The sequence below is a fragment of the Strix uralensis genome, chromosome 2, assembly GCF_047716275.1.
Source record: "Strix uralensis isolate ZFMK-TIS-50842 chromosome 2, bStrUra1, whole genome shotgun sequence".
NCBI lineage: Eukaryota > Metazoa > Chordata > Aves > Strigiformes > Strigidae > Strix > Strix uralensis.
The window spans coordinates 792,871-810,276 of record NC_133973.1 but is presented as its reverse complement, the minus strand read 5'-3'; the positions used below and the strand labels follow the sequence as shown (position 1 = coordinate 810,276).

At 49.8% G+C, this 17,406-nt stretch overlaps 1 protein-coding gene across 2 annotated transcripts in view; it reads right to left on the bottom strand.

Moving 5' to 3' along the window:
• Window positions 1-141: 141 nt before the first annotated feature.
• The window catches only part of COL8A1 (collagen type VIII alpha 1 chain), a 92,475-nt gene continuing 75,210 nt past the window's right edge, over window positions 142-17,406 (bottom strand). For both annotated transcript variants that reach the window (XM_074852055.1, XM_074852062.1), the window contains 2 exons: window positions 6,342-6,657; window positions 142-4,504 (listed from right to left, as the gene is read on the bottom strand). In XM_074852055.1, coding sequence (XP_074708156.1) covers window positions 2,598-4,504; window positions 6,342-6,654 — 2,220 coding nt within the window. In that variant the 5' untranslated portion in view covers window positions 6,655-6,657 and the 3' untranslated portion in view covers window positions 142-2,597. The remainder of the gene's footprint in view (window positions 4,505-6,341; window positions 6,658-17,406) is intronic.

Genomic DNA, 17,406 nt, shown 5'->3' with positions numbered 1-17,406 from the left:
AGATCAAGAGCAGCATCCTTCTGATTTTAATTTTTCATGTTTTTTTATCTTGCCTGGCTTATTGGGGACTTTCAGGGGAGTGCTAAGATGAAAGACGTTTAGGAAGATGGCATGTGATGAAAGACTTTAGATAGAGAGACACTGATTGTGATACTTGGCTCATGGTTTGTTTTCTCTTTGCGCAGTAAAAATGAGATGCTGGGGAGCAGGGAGCTGCTTAGCCAGCGGCTTCGGGGAGTCTACGGGAGATTCAGAAAGCGATTACCTGACACGAGCAGGGATTCAGTGTGTTCATTGTAGTACTGACAGTTCAGGAGTGGGCCAGCTGGGAGGAAATGCCTGTCTTTGAGGTGAGATCAAGGGGAGCCACGCCGTGGGTTACAATTTACTCCCTGCAGTGGAGCCACAGCTGAACAGTGATGTAGATCAGTGACAAATATGTTGCCGCTTTCACACTGGGTTTTTGCTGCAGGTGAAAAACGGGGAGGGGGAGGAATGGGAAAAGCTGTTTCCAAATGACAGGGAGAGCCAGGGACGTGGTGTGCAGCTCCCAGCCCGGGCAGCCAGCTCTGGCTTTTTAGGCACAAACCCTGAAGAACGTGCCTCCGCAGCCGCCGATTTCTCGGCTTCCTGCGCCTTTTTAAGCTGCGCCTCCGCGTCGGCTCGTGCTGAGCTGGGGGGTGTCTGTCCCCGCGGGCCACCTGCGGGAGCCCCTCGCTCCGCGCGTCCCCCCAGCCTCACCCACCCCACGCCATGCTGTGCCGGGACAGCGCGTTCCCCCGAGGCCTGGGGTGGGTGTTCCCAGTAGAAGGGAACTAAAGGAAAGGGCGTCTCATTTTCTTTTGTACCAGGCTGTCAGTGGTTTCAGAGTCCTTGTGGTCTGATATATGAATTCAGCGGGTTGAATGTTCCTTCTAACAGTTCTGCTGAATGAAGACAGGATTTTTTTTTTTTTAAGATATTTAATAAGATATTTTTTTCAAATCAGTACAAAAATTTTAAATACAAAATTATTTGCTTTTGACATATCTCATATATTCTGGGAACATACCAAAGTCACCAATGACTGGTAAACTGTCCGTCTGTTCCTGCCACCGTTCCATAAAATTTCTGAGATAAAGCACCACATTATATCACTGGAGTCCTTAGTCAATGTTAGACTCCATTAAACTCTGCATTTAAATAATGGTAATGCCAGTTAAATCCAATCTTAGTTCTGCATGAAAAATCTAGTTCATTTTTGAATCAAAAGCGGTAGCGTTAGCTAAAGACATCGAAGAAGTGATGAGTATTTAACTCGTTCAACTAGCGTAACAGTGTGTGATGTGCAGCACTGTACAGGGAACCACAGTGAAGTACACTGCCCTTTGGAAACAAATACTTTTGAGGCGAGACTAGCACCATTGATGAACAGACAGCTCTTGCAGAGAAGTTGCTCTCCTCATGTACAGAAAAGATCAAAGATCAAGGTCTGCAGGTTCTCCTTGACAATTAGTAACATATAAATAAGGATCAGAAATCAGCTTTTCTATAACGTGAAGTTCTCGGATAAATTTGTGTGATCAGTGTTGCTGGTAAAGTTGTCAGTCGATCTCAAGCAACAAATTAATTAATTAGCAAACAGAGCTACTTTTGCTTTGCTTAGTCATTGAAGAGCGAACGGATTTAACTTGTGCTGAGTGGCAGAATTAGGCGTCTCTTCTGACAAGCCAAACAGACGCAGGTTCTTAGCACGAGCACAGAAATCCCAGTGAATTTATACCGCCCTCCTATATTGCCCCGTGTGGGCCAAAATGCCTCAGGCACGTGGCACAGAGCAAAGGGGAACACTGCAGTTCTGCCTCGGATCTACCTCATCTACCGCAGCCGTGCAACGGCAGGCGGAGTCTGCGAGGGCTGGGGCATCTGGAGGGGAACCCAGCGCCTGCTGGAGTCAGGGGCGGCCTTCTGGGTCCAGTGACTGCTGGAGAAGGCTCGTGGGGAATAGTTACACCATCAGTACTCCTTTTCTATCATAAGTTGTTCAGGAAAAAAACTATACCTGCAGGAATATTTTACATGGGGGGAAAGGAAATAAAGGTCTCCAGCTAAGAGAACCTTTGCTTGTCAGGCAGACCCGCTGTCAAAAAACCCCAACCCCCCCCACCCAAACAAATAAAAAGCCACTCCATATAATTTGAGACTGACCTACTCTGGTTTAAGTCACTGGTTTTCATCTCATAACTATGATCGATGCAACGTAGTCAAATAGGCGACAGGAGTGAGTGACGTACACTGATTTGAACCTTAGTACTGAATTACTGTGAATGAAATGAAGTAAGCATGGCGGCATCACAGAAATATATAATGTACAGCTAATATGTCCCCCTCGGGTGCAAAACAACTGTTTATGAACCTGATATGCATCTTTAGATATGTTCACCACACTTTTTTTTTTTTATAACTAGGTGTGCATAATGTTAAACTTTGTATTTATTTTTTTTTGTACAAGATGGTCCAAAACGGTCATAAAATGCATCTTTCATGGTATAAAAGTTTGAAGCAGAGAAGAAAGGTTTTGATTTTGAGTGTATGTGTGGGTGTGTCTGGTTTTTGTTTTACATGGGATACAATAAATATCCTGAAAAAGATGAATGAACGTACTGCCCGGCGTAGAGTCCTGCCGCCTGCTCGGATGGCATTTGAACGTAAACCTTGTCTCCATGCTTCAGCTGGACAACGGCGCTGCCCGAAGCCTGGTCCAGGAAGCCCTTCTTGTACTCGTCGTAGGTGTACATCAGCGGCTCGTTGTTCTTGAACAACGCCACCCAGACGCTGGCCCCTTTACAGTGGACGTGGTAGGCGAAGTAGTAGACGCCAGGGATCTCGCAGGTGAAGATCCCCGTCTGGGGGTTGTAGTTCTGCCGGCCGTTGTAGAGGAGCTTGTCGAACTTCACGGGCACCCCGACCCGGGGGAAGGGGGTGAGGAGCTCCGCCGTGAATGCCGGCATCTCGTAGACGACTCCGCCGGCCTTGCCCTTCTTGCCCATGTAGCCGTAGGGGGGCTTGACGCCCTCTATGCCTGGCCCCACCTCGGGCAGGTACTGTCCCACGGCCGGCGGGGTGGGTGGGATGATAACGGGGGGACCTGGGGGGCCAGGGGGGCCGGGCGGCCCCTGCAGTCCCGGCTGGCCGGGGGGACCGAGCGCCCCGGGCTTCCCCGGGGGTCCCTGCAGCCCCGCGGCGCCGGGTTTGCCCACGCCAGGGAAGCCAGGGGGGCCGGGCAGGCCGGGCTCGCCCTTCGCCCCCGGCAGCCCCGGGGGGCCGATGGGCCCGCTGGGTCCCGCGATGCCCGGGATGCCCGAGGGGCCCTGGAGCCCCTGGGCGCCGGGGAGCCCCGGCTCGCCCTTCGGCCCCACGAGCCCCGGCACGCCCGGCAGCCCCGGCAAGCCTTTGTGGCCGGCTTCCCCCTTGGGCCCCGTGGGGCCCGGCAGCCCCCGCAGCCCGGGGGCCCCCACTTCCCCGGGAAAGCCCGGCTTTCCTGGGAACCCCTGCAGACCTGGTTCACCCTTGGGGCCGACCGGGCCCGGCGGCCCCACGGCGCCGCCTTCTCCTTTGGGTCCCGGGAAGCCGGCGGCCCCCGGGGGGCCCATGATGCCCGGCAGTCCTGGCTGGCCTGGCTCCCCCGGCGGCCCCCCCATGCCAGGCGGCCCCGCGTGCCCCTTCTCCCCCTTGGGCCCCAGGGGCCCGGGCAGACCTCCCACCCCACGCTCACCCTTGGGCCCGGGGAAGCCCGGCTTCCCCACCCCGGGGAGGCCGGGGGGCCCCGGCAGGCCTGGCAGGCCTTGCTCCCCTTTGCCGCCCGGGAAGCCCGGCTGGCCAGGGACGCCGTCCTGGCCGGGTTTGCCAACGCCGGGCAGGCCGGGAGGGCCCTGGATCCCGGGAACCCCCGGGGGCCCCTGCAGCCCCAGCTCTCCAGGGGGTCCGGGTTTGCCCAGGGGTCCCTGCGGGCCGGGGAAGCCGACCATGCCCGGCTTGCCAACGCCCGGCAGCCCCACGGGGCCGGGGGGGCCGGGCAGCCCGGGGGGCCCCTTCAACCCCGGCAAACCCGGGATCCCGACGCCCTTCTCCCCTTTGGGCCCTGGGATCCCGGGGGCTCCCGGGGGCCCCTTCATCCCGGGCTCGCCCTTTGGGCCCGGCTGTCCCTGCAGCCCCGGAGCACCCGCCTTCCCTATGCCGGGAAGCCCGTGAGGCCCCGGTGGTCCTTGTGGCCCAGGTATCCCCATGGGCCCGATTTCCCCCTTCGGCCCCATCTCCCCTCTCGGCCCCGGGGGCCCCATGACCCCTGGCTTCCCTGGCATCCCTGGCAAACCCGGCTTCCCAATTCCTGGATATCCTTGTGGGCCTGGTTTTCCTTTGGCTCCTGGCACACCGTGACCTGGTAATCCTGGTGGCCCCGGTGGCCCTCTTGGTCCAGGCTCACCGGGGGGACCTTGTTCGCCCCTCAGACTGCGCACGGGCATTTCTGGGTTGGGGAGAGATGAAAAAGAAAAAAAAGGGGAGGGGGAGAGACAAAAGGTGACTGCAGCTGCACTCTGAGAAACACAAAGGCTGTTCTGAATTGGATGTGCTTCTTACGATGCCTCTCTCCGTTTTGTGGCGGGCGGGGAGGCAGAGCTGGCCAGCAAGCTACGGATTGATGTTTGGAACAAAGAGGATGTTTCTAGTGTTTAGCATACTCCAAACTTGTGTACATGTTTCTGTTCCCATAAAATAATTGTTTTGCATCATATTTGCTTTTTTTTTTTACCATGTAAAAGCCATTTGCTAGTGTTTTCTACCTGTATGATCTTAAGCAGTGAAATCTGCTTTTTGTCCTATGTTGCTGTAGACTAAGCTACTTTTAAGGGAGGACACAGAAGCTGCTCCGTGCTCTTGTGCTGTAGGAGTAGTCTGGCATAAAAGTGCTTTTGCTGGAGGGGCTTACACCAGCAAGATCAATTAAAAAAGATTGTATCGGAAGTCTGTACTGCACATGTATGTACGGGAGTGCTTTGGTTTCCATTCAGATGGTACTGGAAACCTACGGCCTTACCCAGTGTTGCTAAGTTCCTACAGGTTTTTGGCGTGGCCACGTGTAGTTAGAGCTCTTCTAAACACTTCACAAACTGTTTTTATTGTCCAAACCCACGTTTTTGTGTATGTGACCACTTAACGTTGCAGGTCAGGGTGAGGGAGTTGCTGCGTGGGAGTGGTTGTGCTGGGGTTGGTTGCTTTTCAAGCTGCAGGCTTTTTGTGTTAAATGTAAAGTCGGCTTCTCTCTGGCTCTAAAATGGATAAAGAAGTGAGAGGTTTGCGGGAAAGGGAGAGATGAGGTTTCAGTGCAAGAGAATTAACTGTTCTTTGGGAGGCAGAAACCCTCCCTCTGCACATGTTGTGTTTTATGCACGTAGAAAACCGCCTTTGCTCACAAGATAGGTTGGTTTTACTACAGCCAGTCGTGCTGGTTCAGACACTCCAAAAATAGGCCCTGAAATCTTCCATTTCCTTCTGAAGCCAGCAGAGGCTGTGGTTACACTGAACCCTCAATAAGACAAAGAGTTAACCAGCTTGTCTGAAGTGGCACAGACGCTCGCTGTCCCCACAAGGATTTTATGACACTGGGTGTTCCTGGTTGCCCTTTGTATTTTGGACATTTTCTTGTTGTTTTTTTAAATATCCTAATATTGTCCAAACTTCCTTTACTGAATACTGAAAGTGCTAGTACGTGCAGACTCGTGCAGTAATGCCCTGTACCTTCAGCGCCTCCGTTACGCCCATAAATAACCTACAGAAAGAGGCCTGCGGAGTCAGAAGAGCAATTGTATGTTTTTATCTGCAAAACTCTAAATCACAGGGTCTGGACAAACGCAGACAAAGCCATGATATTCCTGTAAATTCAAATCTTGGGGCTCTTAGCTCTTATTTCATGCCTAGTTGTTGCAGTGAGAGTGGGAGCACCTGCAGGCAGGACCCTGGGCCCTCATTTGGAAGGTTTTCTGCAGGCGGGTGGGGTTACGAGGTTTCTCTTAGCCTGGAACAGGCACCCAAACCAACCTGGGGCCAGCCCCGGGTGCTGGAGACTCGTCACAGGCTGCTCGGAGCTGTGCTGCTGCCCGCAGAATGACTGTGGCCTTGCTCTGGTGACCCTGAGCTGCCCCACGGCTCCTGGGAGCCCGTTTTGTCCCACTCCCTGGGGCACCTGGGCGCCGTGCCCAGCCTGCAGCAGCCCGCTCCCCATCTTCACTGCCCCCCCCGGGCACACGGTGCTGTGGGCACCCGGCGGGGCCATGCGGGGGGTGGCGAGGGACGTGTCAGCCTACCTTTCTCTTTCTTGGGAGCCATGTCCTTGCCGAGCAGAGGCATCTGCGGCACCTCCTTCATGTACTGAGGCAGATGGGGGTACTCCTTCCCGTACTGCATGTGGGGCACCTCCTTGCCCATGTGCTGCATCGGGATGCCTTCTTTGCCCAGCGGCATGTGAGGTACTTGTTGTCCAAGGGGTTGGTACTGGGGCACCTGGGGTGGCAGCTGCTTGATCCCATAGTAGACGCCGCCTTGAGCAGACCTCACCAGCTCTAGGTAGATGGTGACAGCCACTGCCAGCAGCTGCACAGGGAAGAGCAGCCCGGCCATCACCTGCGAAAAACACAACAAAACCCACAGTTGGCAGAAAATGTTTATTCGTGTTGTGTGTTTCTCATCAGGGCTGACCTGCTCTCGTTTTCTGCAGCAAACTGGCTTTGGTTTGCACATTGGCCTGGAGCACACCCTGCAGCAGGCCTGTGTCTGGTTTACTGGAGGCTCTTACTCAAACAGTACTATTACAGCAAATGGCCTTATATATATATATATCTGAAAGGAGGGTGCAGAGAGGGGGGATGAGTCTCCTGAGCCAAGGACCCAGCGCCAGGACAAGAGGGAATGGCCTCAAGCTGCACCAGGGCAGGGTCAGACTGGCTCTTAGGAAGGATTTCTTTGCAGAAGGGGTTGTTGGGCGTTGGAATGGGCTGCCCAGGGCAGGGGGGGAGTCCCCATCCCTGGAGGGGTTGAAGAGTCGGGTTGACCCAGCGCTGAGGGATCTGGTGGAGTTGGGAACGGTCAGTGTGAGGTTCATGGTTGGACTGGAGGAGCTTCAAGGGCTTTTCCAACCCAGATGATTCTGTGATACGCATTTAGTTTTATACTACCCCACACACCCCAGATGGTTCCCTCTGTGGTTTCTCCATAGGGGGACCCACTCCCTCCCATCCCCAAGCTGCAATTTCCTGCTTTCTCACTTGACACAAGGTTTGGGGAGCTCTGCTGCAAGCACCAGCACAGGGGGAGAGCGGTGAGGGGCACGTGAGGATCTCTTAAACACTTGCAGCCCAAGGAAGCTAAATTATCAACACCCCTTCTGCTGTGCTTTCCATAGCAACGAAATTTCAGTTTCTGCAGCTTAGATCTGTGCCTAGGCTTGTGCCCCGTGGCTGCAGAGTCCAGAGGCTCTCCATTTCTATCGCAGCTCCTTGCCAGCTCTCCTCCTAAACTGGGCTCTGATCCTCTCAGCCTTTGCCCAGAAGAACTGGGCCATCTAGGGGCTGTCTGGGCCATCACTGTTTCCACACAGGAGCGGCCAACCCAAGCCTTTCTCTAGGGATATTCAACTATTTTCTAAAGGTCTCCCCAGCTGCAGACCCTGTCCCCTCCCCAGGCAGCCCATCCCACTGCCTCACCAGCCCTGCTAACACAACAGAACAGTGTTGTTTTTTCTTTTTTTTCCCTTCCTTATCAAAATACAACCTTGGGAGTTCTTGTCCCGTCTGCTGTTGGCTTTCCTTTCTGCAGTAAGGGCATTACTAGTAGGTGAGCAGCAAATCAGGGACTGGGAACTCCTTAAACAAGTGCAAATTTGGGGGCAGCCTGAGGTAAGGAGTATTTTGCAGTCTGTCCCACAGCCAAGCCCAGCAGGCAAGTCCTGCTCTTTTCAAATGCACGTGGCAATTGCCAGGCCTGACGGCTGTTCCCCATCCTTGCTTTTCCACCAAGCAAAGATGCCTTGCACCCTGCCTGGGCACCCGGAAAGGCCCCACCACACACTTGTCCTGACTCACTCCCAGAAGCTGCTGGGCCCTCGAGCACTGGGCGGGCTGGCACGGCCGTCCCAGAGAAACAGCTTCTCTCGCTGCTCTGTGCTGTGGTGAAGGTTATCAACCAGGTGGTAACACTGGGTGGTGTTTAGTTTTTATGTTTTACTCCTGCTCAAAGTTCTCCATTCACTTTGCGTTAGTGAAGAACCTGGAGAAATGCTTTCTGCTCTTTTAAAACATTTCTCCTTAATTGTGTTCTATGAGATGTAATCTCTCAATGGAAATCAGTGCATCACCATTACTGAAGGTGTAAGTGGAGGCTAAATCAAAATTGTGTAGTTAAAACAACCAGCAGAAGGTTAGTATTTTCAATAATGATCCTAAATAGACAAATGAACTAGAGAAAAGATGGAACTATGTGTTAACAGCAAAACAAACCATTTAAGAAAATGAAATATTAGTGAATAAACACTAGATGGAGCATATGTTGCACAGCTGAGTTCCTACAGTCGCTTTCTCTCCCAGGAATTTTAGGTCTTGGATGTAACCAGCTGCCATGTGGCAAAGAAAACCAGAGCCAAGATGTACAGGAGTTTGTAAGTGTAGCTAAAGCCCAAGCACAGTCACTCATCCTTGTTCAGCAAAGCATTTCAGCAAACGCTTCATCTCCAGAGAGCTGAATGTGGCTTTTTGCCCACAGCTGGCGGCTTTGCTAGGAGCTAAAGGATTAGGGCCTCAGGACGGGTCATTTCTGCTTAAAGCTCAGTGGCCCTGGCCTGCGAGGACAGCCTGTGCGTGACCAGTTACCGTGGCTCAGCTGGGACAGGGTGACGACTTAGTAACCTGCTGCAGCTTCACCTGGGCACATGGACCTGAGCCACCTTTTTTTGGGTGGAGGGGTGGGGGGGTGTATCCCCACTCTTGTCTCTGTTGGCCTTTTTGTACCATCACGAGTGAGGAGCTGCAGCTTTGGCTCTCTGTAGCTGAGTAGGGTAACACCTGCCTCAGTTTGCAGGGAAAATCCCAGCTACTGGAGAATTTGCAGGATTCTGTGCATCTCTCCCAAATGAAAAGCGTTGCCTGTATGAGGAAAGAAATGGGGGGAAACCTAATATTTTTTTAAAAATCAGAAGATATTGGATGATTTAGGACTGTTATTGAAACCTACAAGTATGAAGGGCAGGGTGGATTTTGACACTGACTTCTTGGCTACTTTGTTCTTCTGGTGGCCAGTTTTTTGGGGTTTGTTTTTTTAAAAAGATAACTTCAGTGGACTAAGTGGAGAGGGAAATAGGTAAAATTCCTTTGGATGTGATTTTTCTCCTTGTTTTTATTACGAAACATGGGCTTTGTGTGCGAGTGGGAGCTATTTGAAATAATTGAAAGAAATTTCCTATGGGGAGGCACCAGCCTGCCCGCAGCTCAGGGTGAGCTCAACCTCTTGCTGCTCGTGCCGAGCTCCCTCGGCGCTGCCAAGCGTCACACAACGCACCTGTGGTTTCACAGGCGTGACCGTGCAGCACACGAGGTGTTCTTGTGTGCGTGTGTGGAAATTTTGAGGGAGATCAGGCAAGACTTCTAGAGATAGGAAGGCTCCAGAAAGTGAGGTGATCTCACTACATCTGTGTTTCCTTTAGTGTTTTTTGACTCATCATAACCAGAACAGTGTGGCCTGGGAATGACAGATTGCTTCTCATCTATTGATTTTGGCTGGGGCTGGTGCCTGTGACCAGCAGAGGTGGAAGGTGGGGGTTTATTTACTGAACAACCTCAGGCTAGATGGGACTTGGCTGACGTCTTCGTGGGAGGAGGTCAGAGCCTCCCCAGTGGCCTTGTGAGCTGTCTGGGTCTTGGGATCTGCCACAGGTACCTGGGAAGCGGCCTGTGTTCAGTGCCAGCCATACGGCTTGTCTCTCCCTCTGCTCCCAAAGGAATGAGGGATCAGACAAAATTAGTCTTGATGAGAAATGTGGTAGAGTTGTGTGTGTGACTGCTACTGCTCACTGCCTCCTGGCAGTGGGTCCAGCGGGATTATCGCTGTCAGACACCGTCACTATAAGGCAAGCCTCCCCTGAAGTGTGAGGGATGCCTGGGATAGTCCTTCAGTGCTTCACCTCACTGCCTGTCTCATCCCACTCAGCTTCTCTAGAAAGTTATTTATGTGCTGAGAGAGAGAAGTTGAAGGTCTTTCTTTCAGTTTGTTTCTGAATGCCTGGGTGCACAGCTCTCGTTATTTGAAGACCTTGCTAGGAAACCACCAGCATCTTTAAATGCCTAAAAGCTATTGAAAATCTTGTTCTTGGTTTTTAAAATGGACAGGTCCCCCAGAGTTTATGAACAGAAAAGGAGATTTTCCCAGCCGTGATAGGATTTAAGGAAAATACCAGAGTGAGGAGGAGAAAAATCTGTGCTGAAAATGCAGCCAAAGTGTAAGACTTCCCACCCCCTTCACCCAAGTCCCAGCAATTTAGGGATCATCTCCAAACACATTCATGTAATCTGATCTGACATCCTTTCAAAGGTGTCTGTCAACAGAGCAGTGAGGTGGCTTTGGAATGGGATTTTCCTCTGTTTCTGTCAGAAAGCAATGGGAATGTGTCTACATATTTATGGCAGGTAAATCAGGCCATGCGTGCACCTGTAGGGAAGCCAAAGGCTTGGAGAAAGCAAAGTTTTGCCACAACTGTTTGAATGTCTGAAGGAAGTTGGAGAAGCAACTGTGCCTTCATAGCATGTGGCGCGTCATTTTGCACCAGTCCTTCAGATTAAGACACAATAAACGTTTTGCTTGACCTAGGGTGGGGCAAGCCGCTTGAGGGCGAAGGAACATTATCCCAAACCACAGTGTTCAGCTGCTGGTGTGTGAACGCGTGTGGTTGGCTCTGCGGGTGAGAGTCAGTCTCTGAAAAAACACATTTTTACAGGCAAAGCTCAAGTGAGAACATTTCTCAATAATCTCTTTGGTGGAGCTGTTCTCCTGAGAAAACTAGAAAGGACCTTCCTCTGGCTATTTGCATTTGTCAGTAGAAACTGAAGACAAAACAAAATGTACCAGCAGTCGTAATTCTTAAATTGGTGTGAAGAAATAATGGCTGGTTTAGCCTAATTGTGTAAAGAATGTATGGAAAGAGTGATGCCCGTCCACGTGGGACTTGAAATCATAGGTGGTCTTGCAAAGAGTGGAAGCAAGACCTTGAGTTACTGGTTCTTACAGGGAAGTGGTTGCTGTGGAAACAATTTTGGGGTTAACTGAAATTTACCCATGTCTCAGAACATCTGAGATACTTGCCCAGAGACTAGCCCGATGGGCTTTATTTACCACGCGTTGCTTTGGAACTGCTGTACTTCCCGAAGAGGCACAAGGCATGAGTAGATCTCAGTGACCTGAACCTTTCTGCCTGGGGGTCCCTTCCAGGGGGGCTGCCTGAAGCCGCAGGGACCCGTTCCCCACTGCCCTGAGGGGACAGACTGGCTAGCGCTCAGGTTTCCACATGGAAAATGACTGCTGCACCGCTCGCAAAATAAAAATCCTAGTGACTCTGGAGATTTTGTGCCCAGAAGAGGGCTACTTAAAAATATTCGATGTCAAAAGCTAAATTCCCTAGGATGTTTTTGACTCAAGATTAAAAGTGGTTAAGAACACAGCTACTTTTGGAGTAACCTTGATAACTGATGGCATTACCGAGTATCTACAATGGTGTATCCAGGGATGGCTCTGCTCCTGGGGACGGGAGAGTCCAATCCCACAGGAACATTATACACCTCGCTAAAGTCTCTCTTTGTCCCACAGAGACATGCAGGCATGGCACAATGCAATGGAAATGGCAAATAAGGTGTTCCCATGTGCGAGGAGGAACACCGCAGTGTTGCAGAGAGCTGGGGGATTAGATGCACAGTAGCCCCCCGTGAGGGGTTCCCTGGCTGTCCCCCAGCTTGCAGGCAGAGGTACGTGGCAGCTCATGTGGAGTCAAAGAAAGGCTTGTAAGAGAAAGCCACAAAGTCTTCATAAGGCGATAACCAATTTTTTTCTGTTGTCATTTTTAGCGTTACTTTGGTAACAAATAACCTATACTGTTCCTGTTCTGTACAATATGGTTCCTGCAACCGCTGGGTTATTTGTGCAAGCGTGTGCACACCCCACCCCGATACATATTTTTGTTAAAGACCCTACCCCCTGAAAAGCATTAATCACTGGGCATATATTTCTTTTTGGCATATATAAACGAATTCTGTTAGTCAGCTACCCTCTAAAAGAAATTCTAGCACAAAATGAGAAGAGCAGCTATCAAGGCCTTAGTTCCTGTAGTTGCTCAGCACCAGTGAATAGTTGGGGTGACTTCAAGTGGGGGTTGTCTTTAGTTGTGAAAAGTCAAGCAGATGTTGGTTGTCATTCTCAGCAGCAGTGCCGTGATGTGTAGGTGACTTGAGCAGTGATCTTCCCACACGTTGTTCAAACTGAACTATTTCAAAACTTAATCTCAGCTAAGATTAATCTCTGGATCATTCAGCTCATTGAGGACTAACTTGCCAGTCAGTGAGTACTTTCTGAAGGGATCTGAGGATACCCTGTACTACATGGAGACTGAGTTTTAGTGAGAACTTGTATTTTCAGGGGCAGGAAAAACCAACAACCTTCTGCTTGCCAAATAATGTTGTATTTGCTCAGAGCTTAGGGTGCCATTTAATACACACATTACCGCTTGAATATAAAGCACTCTGCTGCCTTTCTGTGCCAAACAAGGTTTTATGTCATTTGGACACATGTTTTCGAATTTGCAATCAAACGAATTGAACTCAGTTTGGGGGGTTTCTTTTTGAAAGTTCAGTCATACTCCACATAAAACGGGAACGAAGGCAACCAAATGCAAGTTGGCACAAATTTCCTTTGAAAGCCAACCAGTTTCATAACATGAATTAAGACAAGCTATGCTGATTTAATCTTATATTCAGCAGTAAAGAGCAGGAGGGCAGTAAGGGAGAGCACAGCCCCTGTGCGAGGACTCCGCCACGCCGTTGGCAGGGGACAGTTGCTCCGTGCCTGACTTCAGCCCAAGCAGGTTTGGGGTCCTGCATCATTTTACTTTTAATGGTGCCTACAGCTTCATTGAAGGCTGTGTCTGTTTCTTGAGTAGGCAGTTTACCTTGCTAAAGGGTCTGTAAGGGCCTGTGCATTCCGTAGGGAGGAAAGCAGGATTTATGGTAAATGTAATCCTGCCTTATTGCCTCTTGTGAAACTCTCCCACAGAGATCAGGTTTATTTTCTTATTTTTTTTCCCTCCCTCCTTTTCACTGTCCCCTCCAAGGAAACAAAGTAGTGTTGAGTGTCTGTGTTCAGTTTAGATTACCAAGAAACAGCTATTGTTCAGTATGTTAAAAATAAATTAAATCATATTTTGCTCAAGGTCTAACAACTGTGTCTGATTATCATGTGGTATTTACTAAATCTAAGACAGTCATAACAAGGATTGTCATAATAAATATTTTAAAATGCACACATGCATAAACCTGCTGCTAATGGGGAATATTCAACGTGTGGCAGATGCCTATTTCTATTTTTTTTAAATTCAAAACGGTGCCTACAGTTGTGTTCTCAGAGAAGTGTGAAAACATCTCAATAAATGGCTTCATCTTAAAAACTGATAACTGTCTATAAGCTACCTTTGGCTTCAGTGGCAATTATGTGACCTTTTCTTGCAATGTCTATTGCAAGAAATATATAATGTTTATCCATTTCCAAAGACAAAGCAATATCCTGTATAATGTTTATATAATATATACCCTATATAATGTTTATCCATTTCCAAAGACAAAGCAACTGCCTCTGCTCCTGTCTGTTTGCAGATACATTTGTGCACATGCTCCCCCAGCTCGCAGTATGATAGTGGCCCGCTTGGACCTCCCCTGTTCCGTACTTCCAAACGGTGTATATTTGCACGTGTGCCTGTATCTGTGTATATATGAAAATGCTGCCTGTGTGCAGGTATTTATGTGTGCATGTATGTGAAAACACACATCCCGGGGCTGGAAGCAGCCATGATGAGAAGGAGAGAGGCCACGCAGACATGGTTATGTTGCCTTTAGTCTTCTCCCCATGCCCAGTGTGCTGTGAGCCCACCTCCGTGGGCCCGGGTAGGCATCTCCATGTCCGTGCCAATCTGGGCACGATTAGCCTGGCGCCTCCACAGCCCCTAACTGCCAGGCACAGGCCTCTGCCGACTCCACACGAACACGAAGCTCACGATTTACAATGGTATTCAGATGCCTGGCGCTAGTAATTGATTTCCAGGGGAGTTAAGTCTCTTGCATGTCTTTGAGGATCTGGCCCAGAAGCTGTTTGCTGGAAAATGCCTGAAAGCTCCTTGCAGTCAGACGGCAGGGAGCCGAGGCGAGGCTGGGCAGGCTGGGCACTGCTGGCCGGGTGACCACGGTCCCCGGGGACGCAGCTGGCTCGCGTGGTGGCGTGTGCTTGTTTGTACGAATCGGTGTCTGACCTCGGGGTGGGGAGGAAGGACCAACGTGGGGGAATGTTTGCAGAAAAGCATGCGACTTTAATTACGGGATTAGGATTAATTATAGGTAGGATTTAGCAAATACCTGCTTCTGAATACGTTTTCCTGTTCTCTGCCATACGGCATGCGCTTGAATCCTCTGCCTAATGCTCTCTTCTGGGCAGTTTGCCTACAGTCTTGGTGGCGGGCAGCTTTGATAGAGACACTTAAGCAACTGCCACTAGCTCCCCGTTCAGCAGTCGGCGGCGCAAGGCCGGTAAACCTGGACCCGATAACGTGGGACACACAAAGTGATCAAAGCCTAGAGCTGCCTCCCCGCTTATCGGCACGTCATCGCCCTCCTGGCGCCGAGCCCGGGACCGGCAGCCGATGCGTCCCAGCACAGGCTGTTTGTTCAAGGTGGGGACTGAGCTGAGGGCTCCTTCTCTGAAGCGGTGGGTGGTGCTACCGGGCGCTGCAGAAGGAGCTCCCCGTGGGGCACGGGCACAGACACTGTCCAAAGAATTTGCCTTATCAGATGTAACGGGTTTATGGTACACAGCCTGTTGGCAATGGGCTGATTTTCATGGAAGCGCTTTTAGAGTCAACTGACCATCTCCTGGGGGCGTTAGTTTGGGGATTGTTCTGGCAAAAACGTTTCACATCTACTGCCAGTCCCCTACCCCAAAATCAATGCAAAGACAAACAACCGGAGATGCGCTTCAGACTGAAGTGCTTGATCCAGCAGGCTGAACCTCGAGGTGATGATAATGAATTATGGTGATTACTGGTTGTAAAACAGTGTGGACAGGGAACTACAGGCTTTCTCTGGAAACCTCTCAGCTGCCATTCATCACTCTTGGCCTTACTCTGCCCTGAGATAGGTTGTACTGGCTGCATGCAGTAGAAACCTCCCAAATTTTCATGGTACAATTGTTTGCATGTTATTATGGTACGACGGTTTGTGAAGTGTATCATAGCATTTTACTATTTTAATCCAAAGCAGTGCCTCTAGCAGTGCTGCTATGAATTATACTCACTGGTAGAAGGGTAAAAAGTTTCCATTTTGCTACCTCTTGGTTCAGACAGCTACGGCGTTGTGAACAAGCCACACGCTAGCAATTGGCTCTAAATGACAAGTGAATAATCTGCTCAGTTCAGTGCCAGTCAGTGAGCTACTCCATTTTATCAGATGTATAGGAGTAGACAAAAGTGAGGGCAGATGACTGTCTCTTTCTGTGGCGATTAATAAAATCCAGTGTATCCTGAATCTTTGCCCAAATACTTGCAAGTGGCAGAGTCTTACTCTGAAGGATATCTACCAGTTTACTGCTCAGAGAACTCTTAGTTCCTCCTTTGATTAAATATTGTACTAAAAGCAGAAAAAATAAAATATATTCTTTGTGAAGGTGTATTAAGTCCTAAAAGAGACACAAAAGATCAACTCAGGCTATATATATTTTTTTCTACTACAGCCTGGTTTAGGGGTTTCTTTTATGTGTCTGGGAAAACTACTTAGAGGGAGAGCATTGTGTGAATTAGTAGATCTCAGCACCTTTAGGAAAGCTTAGATGTGTATGCAAAAATCCCATTCATTAAAATCAGCAAAACACAAATAGGTGCTAGAGTACATATTTTTCTTAAACACTTCCCAAGAATTGGCAATAGAAAGGAAAATCCTGATTATAAAAGTGCTCTTGGTAATGGCAATGACTGATTGATACAGACGTTGCAGGGAAGATAATCTGTTTTTTTATTAGATTAAACATTACGTAAAGCAGTACAGGTGTCTGCAGATGTAATACTTGTGTAGGCTTGACTTTTCAGATGAGCTAAACTACGCTTGGTGCCACACCTGAGGAGATGAGGGAAAAGTGGCCAGAAACTGCTCTTGCTCTTTTGATCCTGTTGCAGTCACTGGTGCTGCTTGAGGTCTGACTTGTCTTGCATGGCCTGTGGGGCACCTGCAGGTACCCTGCCGCGGTGTGATGTCCTGCCACGCCACTGCCACTGTCACTGTATCTTCATCTGGGGGTAAAAAGGCTGCTCTGTGTCCTGGGTGGATAGAGCCCAGCCGTGGCTCTGGGAGCAGCAGGTGTCTGCCAGGCTCCTGGCATCTCTCGGGTGCCTGAGGCAGGCAGGAGGGCTGGCTCTTTGGAAAGGGGTAAGTCTTTTTATAAAAAAAGGGGTAAGCCTTCTCTGAGTCTCAGAGACTTCTCTGAGGTTCAGAACTATACTTCCCCTCCTCTTTTTATCACTGTGCGCATACTGATTAAAGTGCTCTACCCTGATCTAGACGGGAGCCATTTAACCCCTAACAAGGCATCAAGATCATGAAATCCCATTAAGAAAAAGAGTCTAATTCTGGGTGCACTGGTTCTTTGGTTGAAGTCTTGGTTGTAGAGAAACTTTTATTTCATGTGCCCCTTTGCAGTGGTCATACTCTAGCCTTTGCAACTTGGACAGTGTTTACTTTAACAGTCCTGGGAGTTCTTGAACTATAAAGCAAGAAATCTGTGTGGGACTCTGAAGTACTTGGCCTGATCTTAATTTGAAACAATTTATTGTTCTCCGTGACTCCTGTTGCAATCCTGTGGCCTTATGCATTGCCTTCTTGCCATAAAATTTGCTTGATTGCCTCTTTCTGAAACTGGCACAACACAACATTTCTGTTCCTTTTCTCGCTTTGATGGTGTACAAAATGTGTTTTCTTGGCTCTCTCCCTCATGCCGCTTCATGACTTTTTTCTTCTTTTAAATAAAAGCAAAAGGCTTTGGAAGCTCTATTTTGGAGATGAATTGTTACCACTTACAATATTTCCATTCACT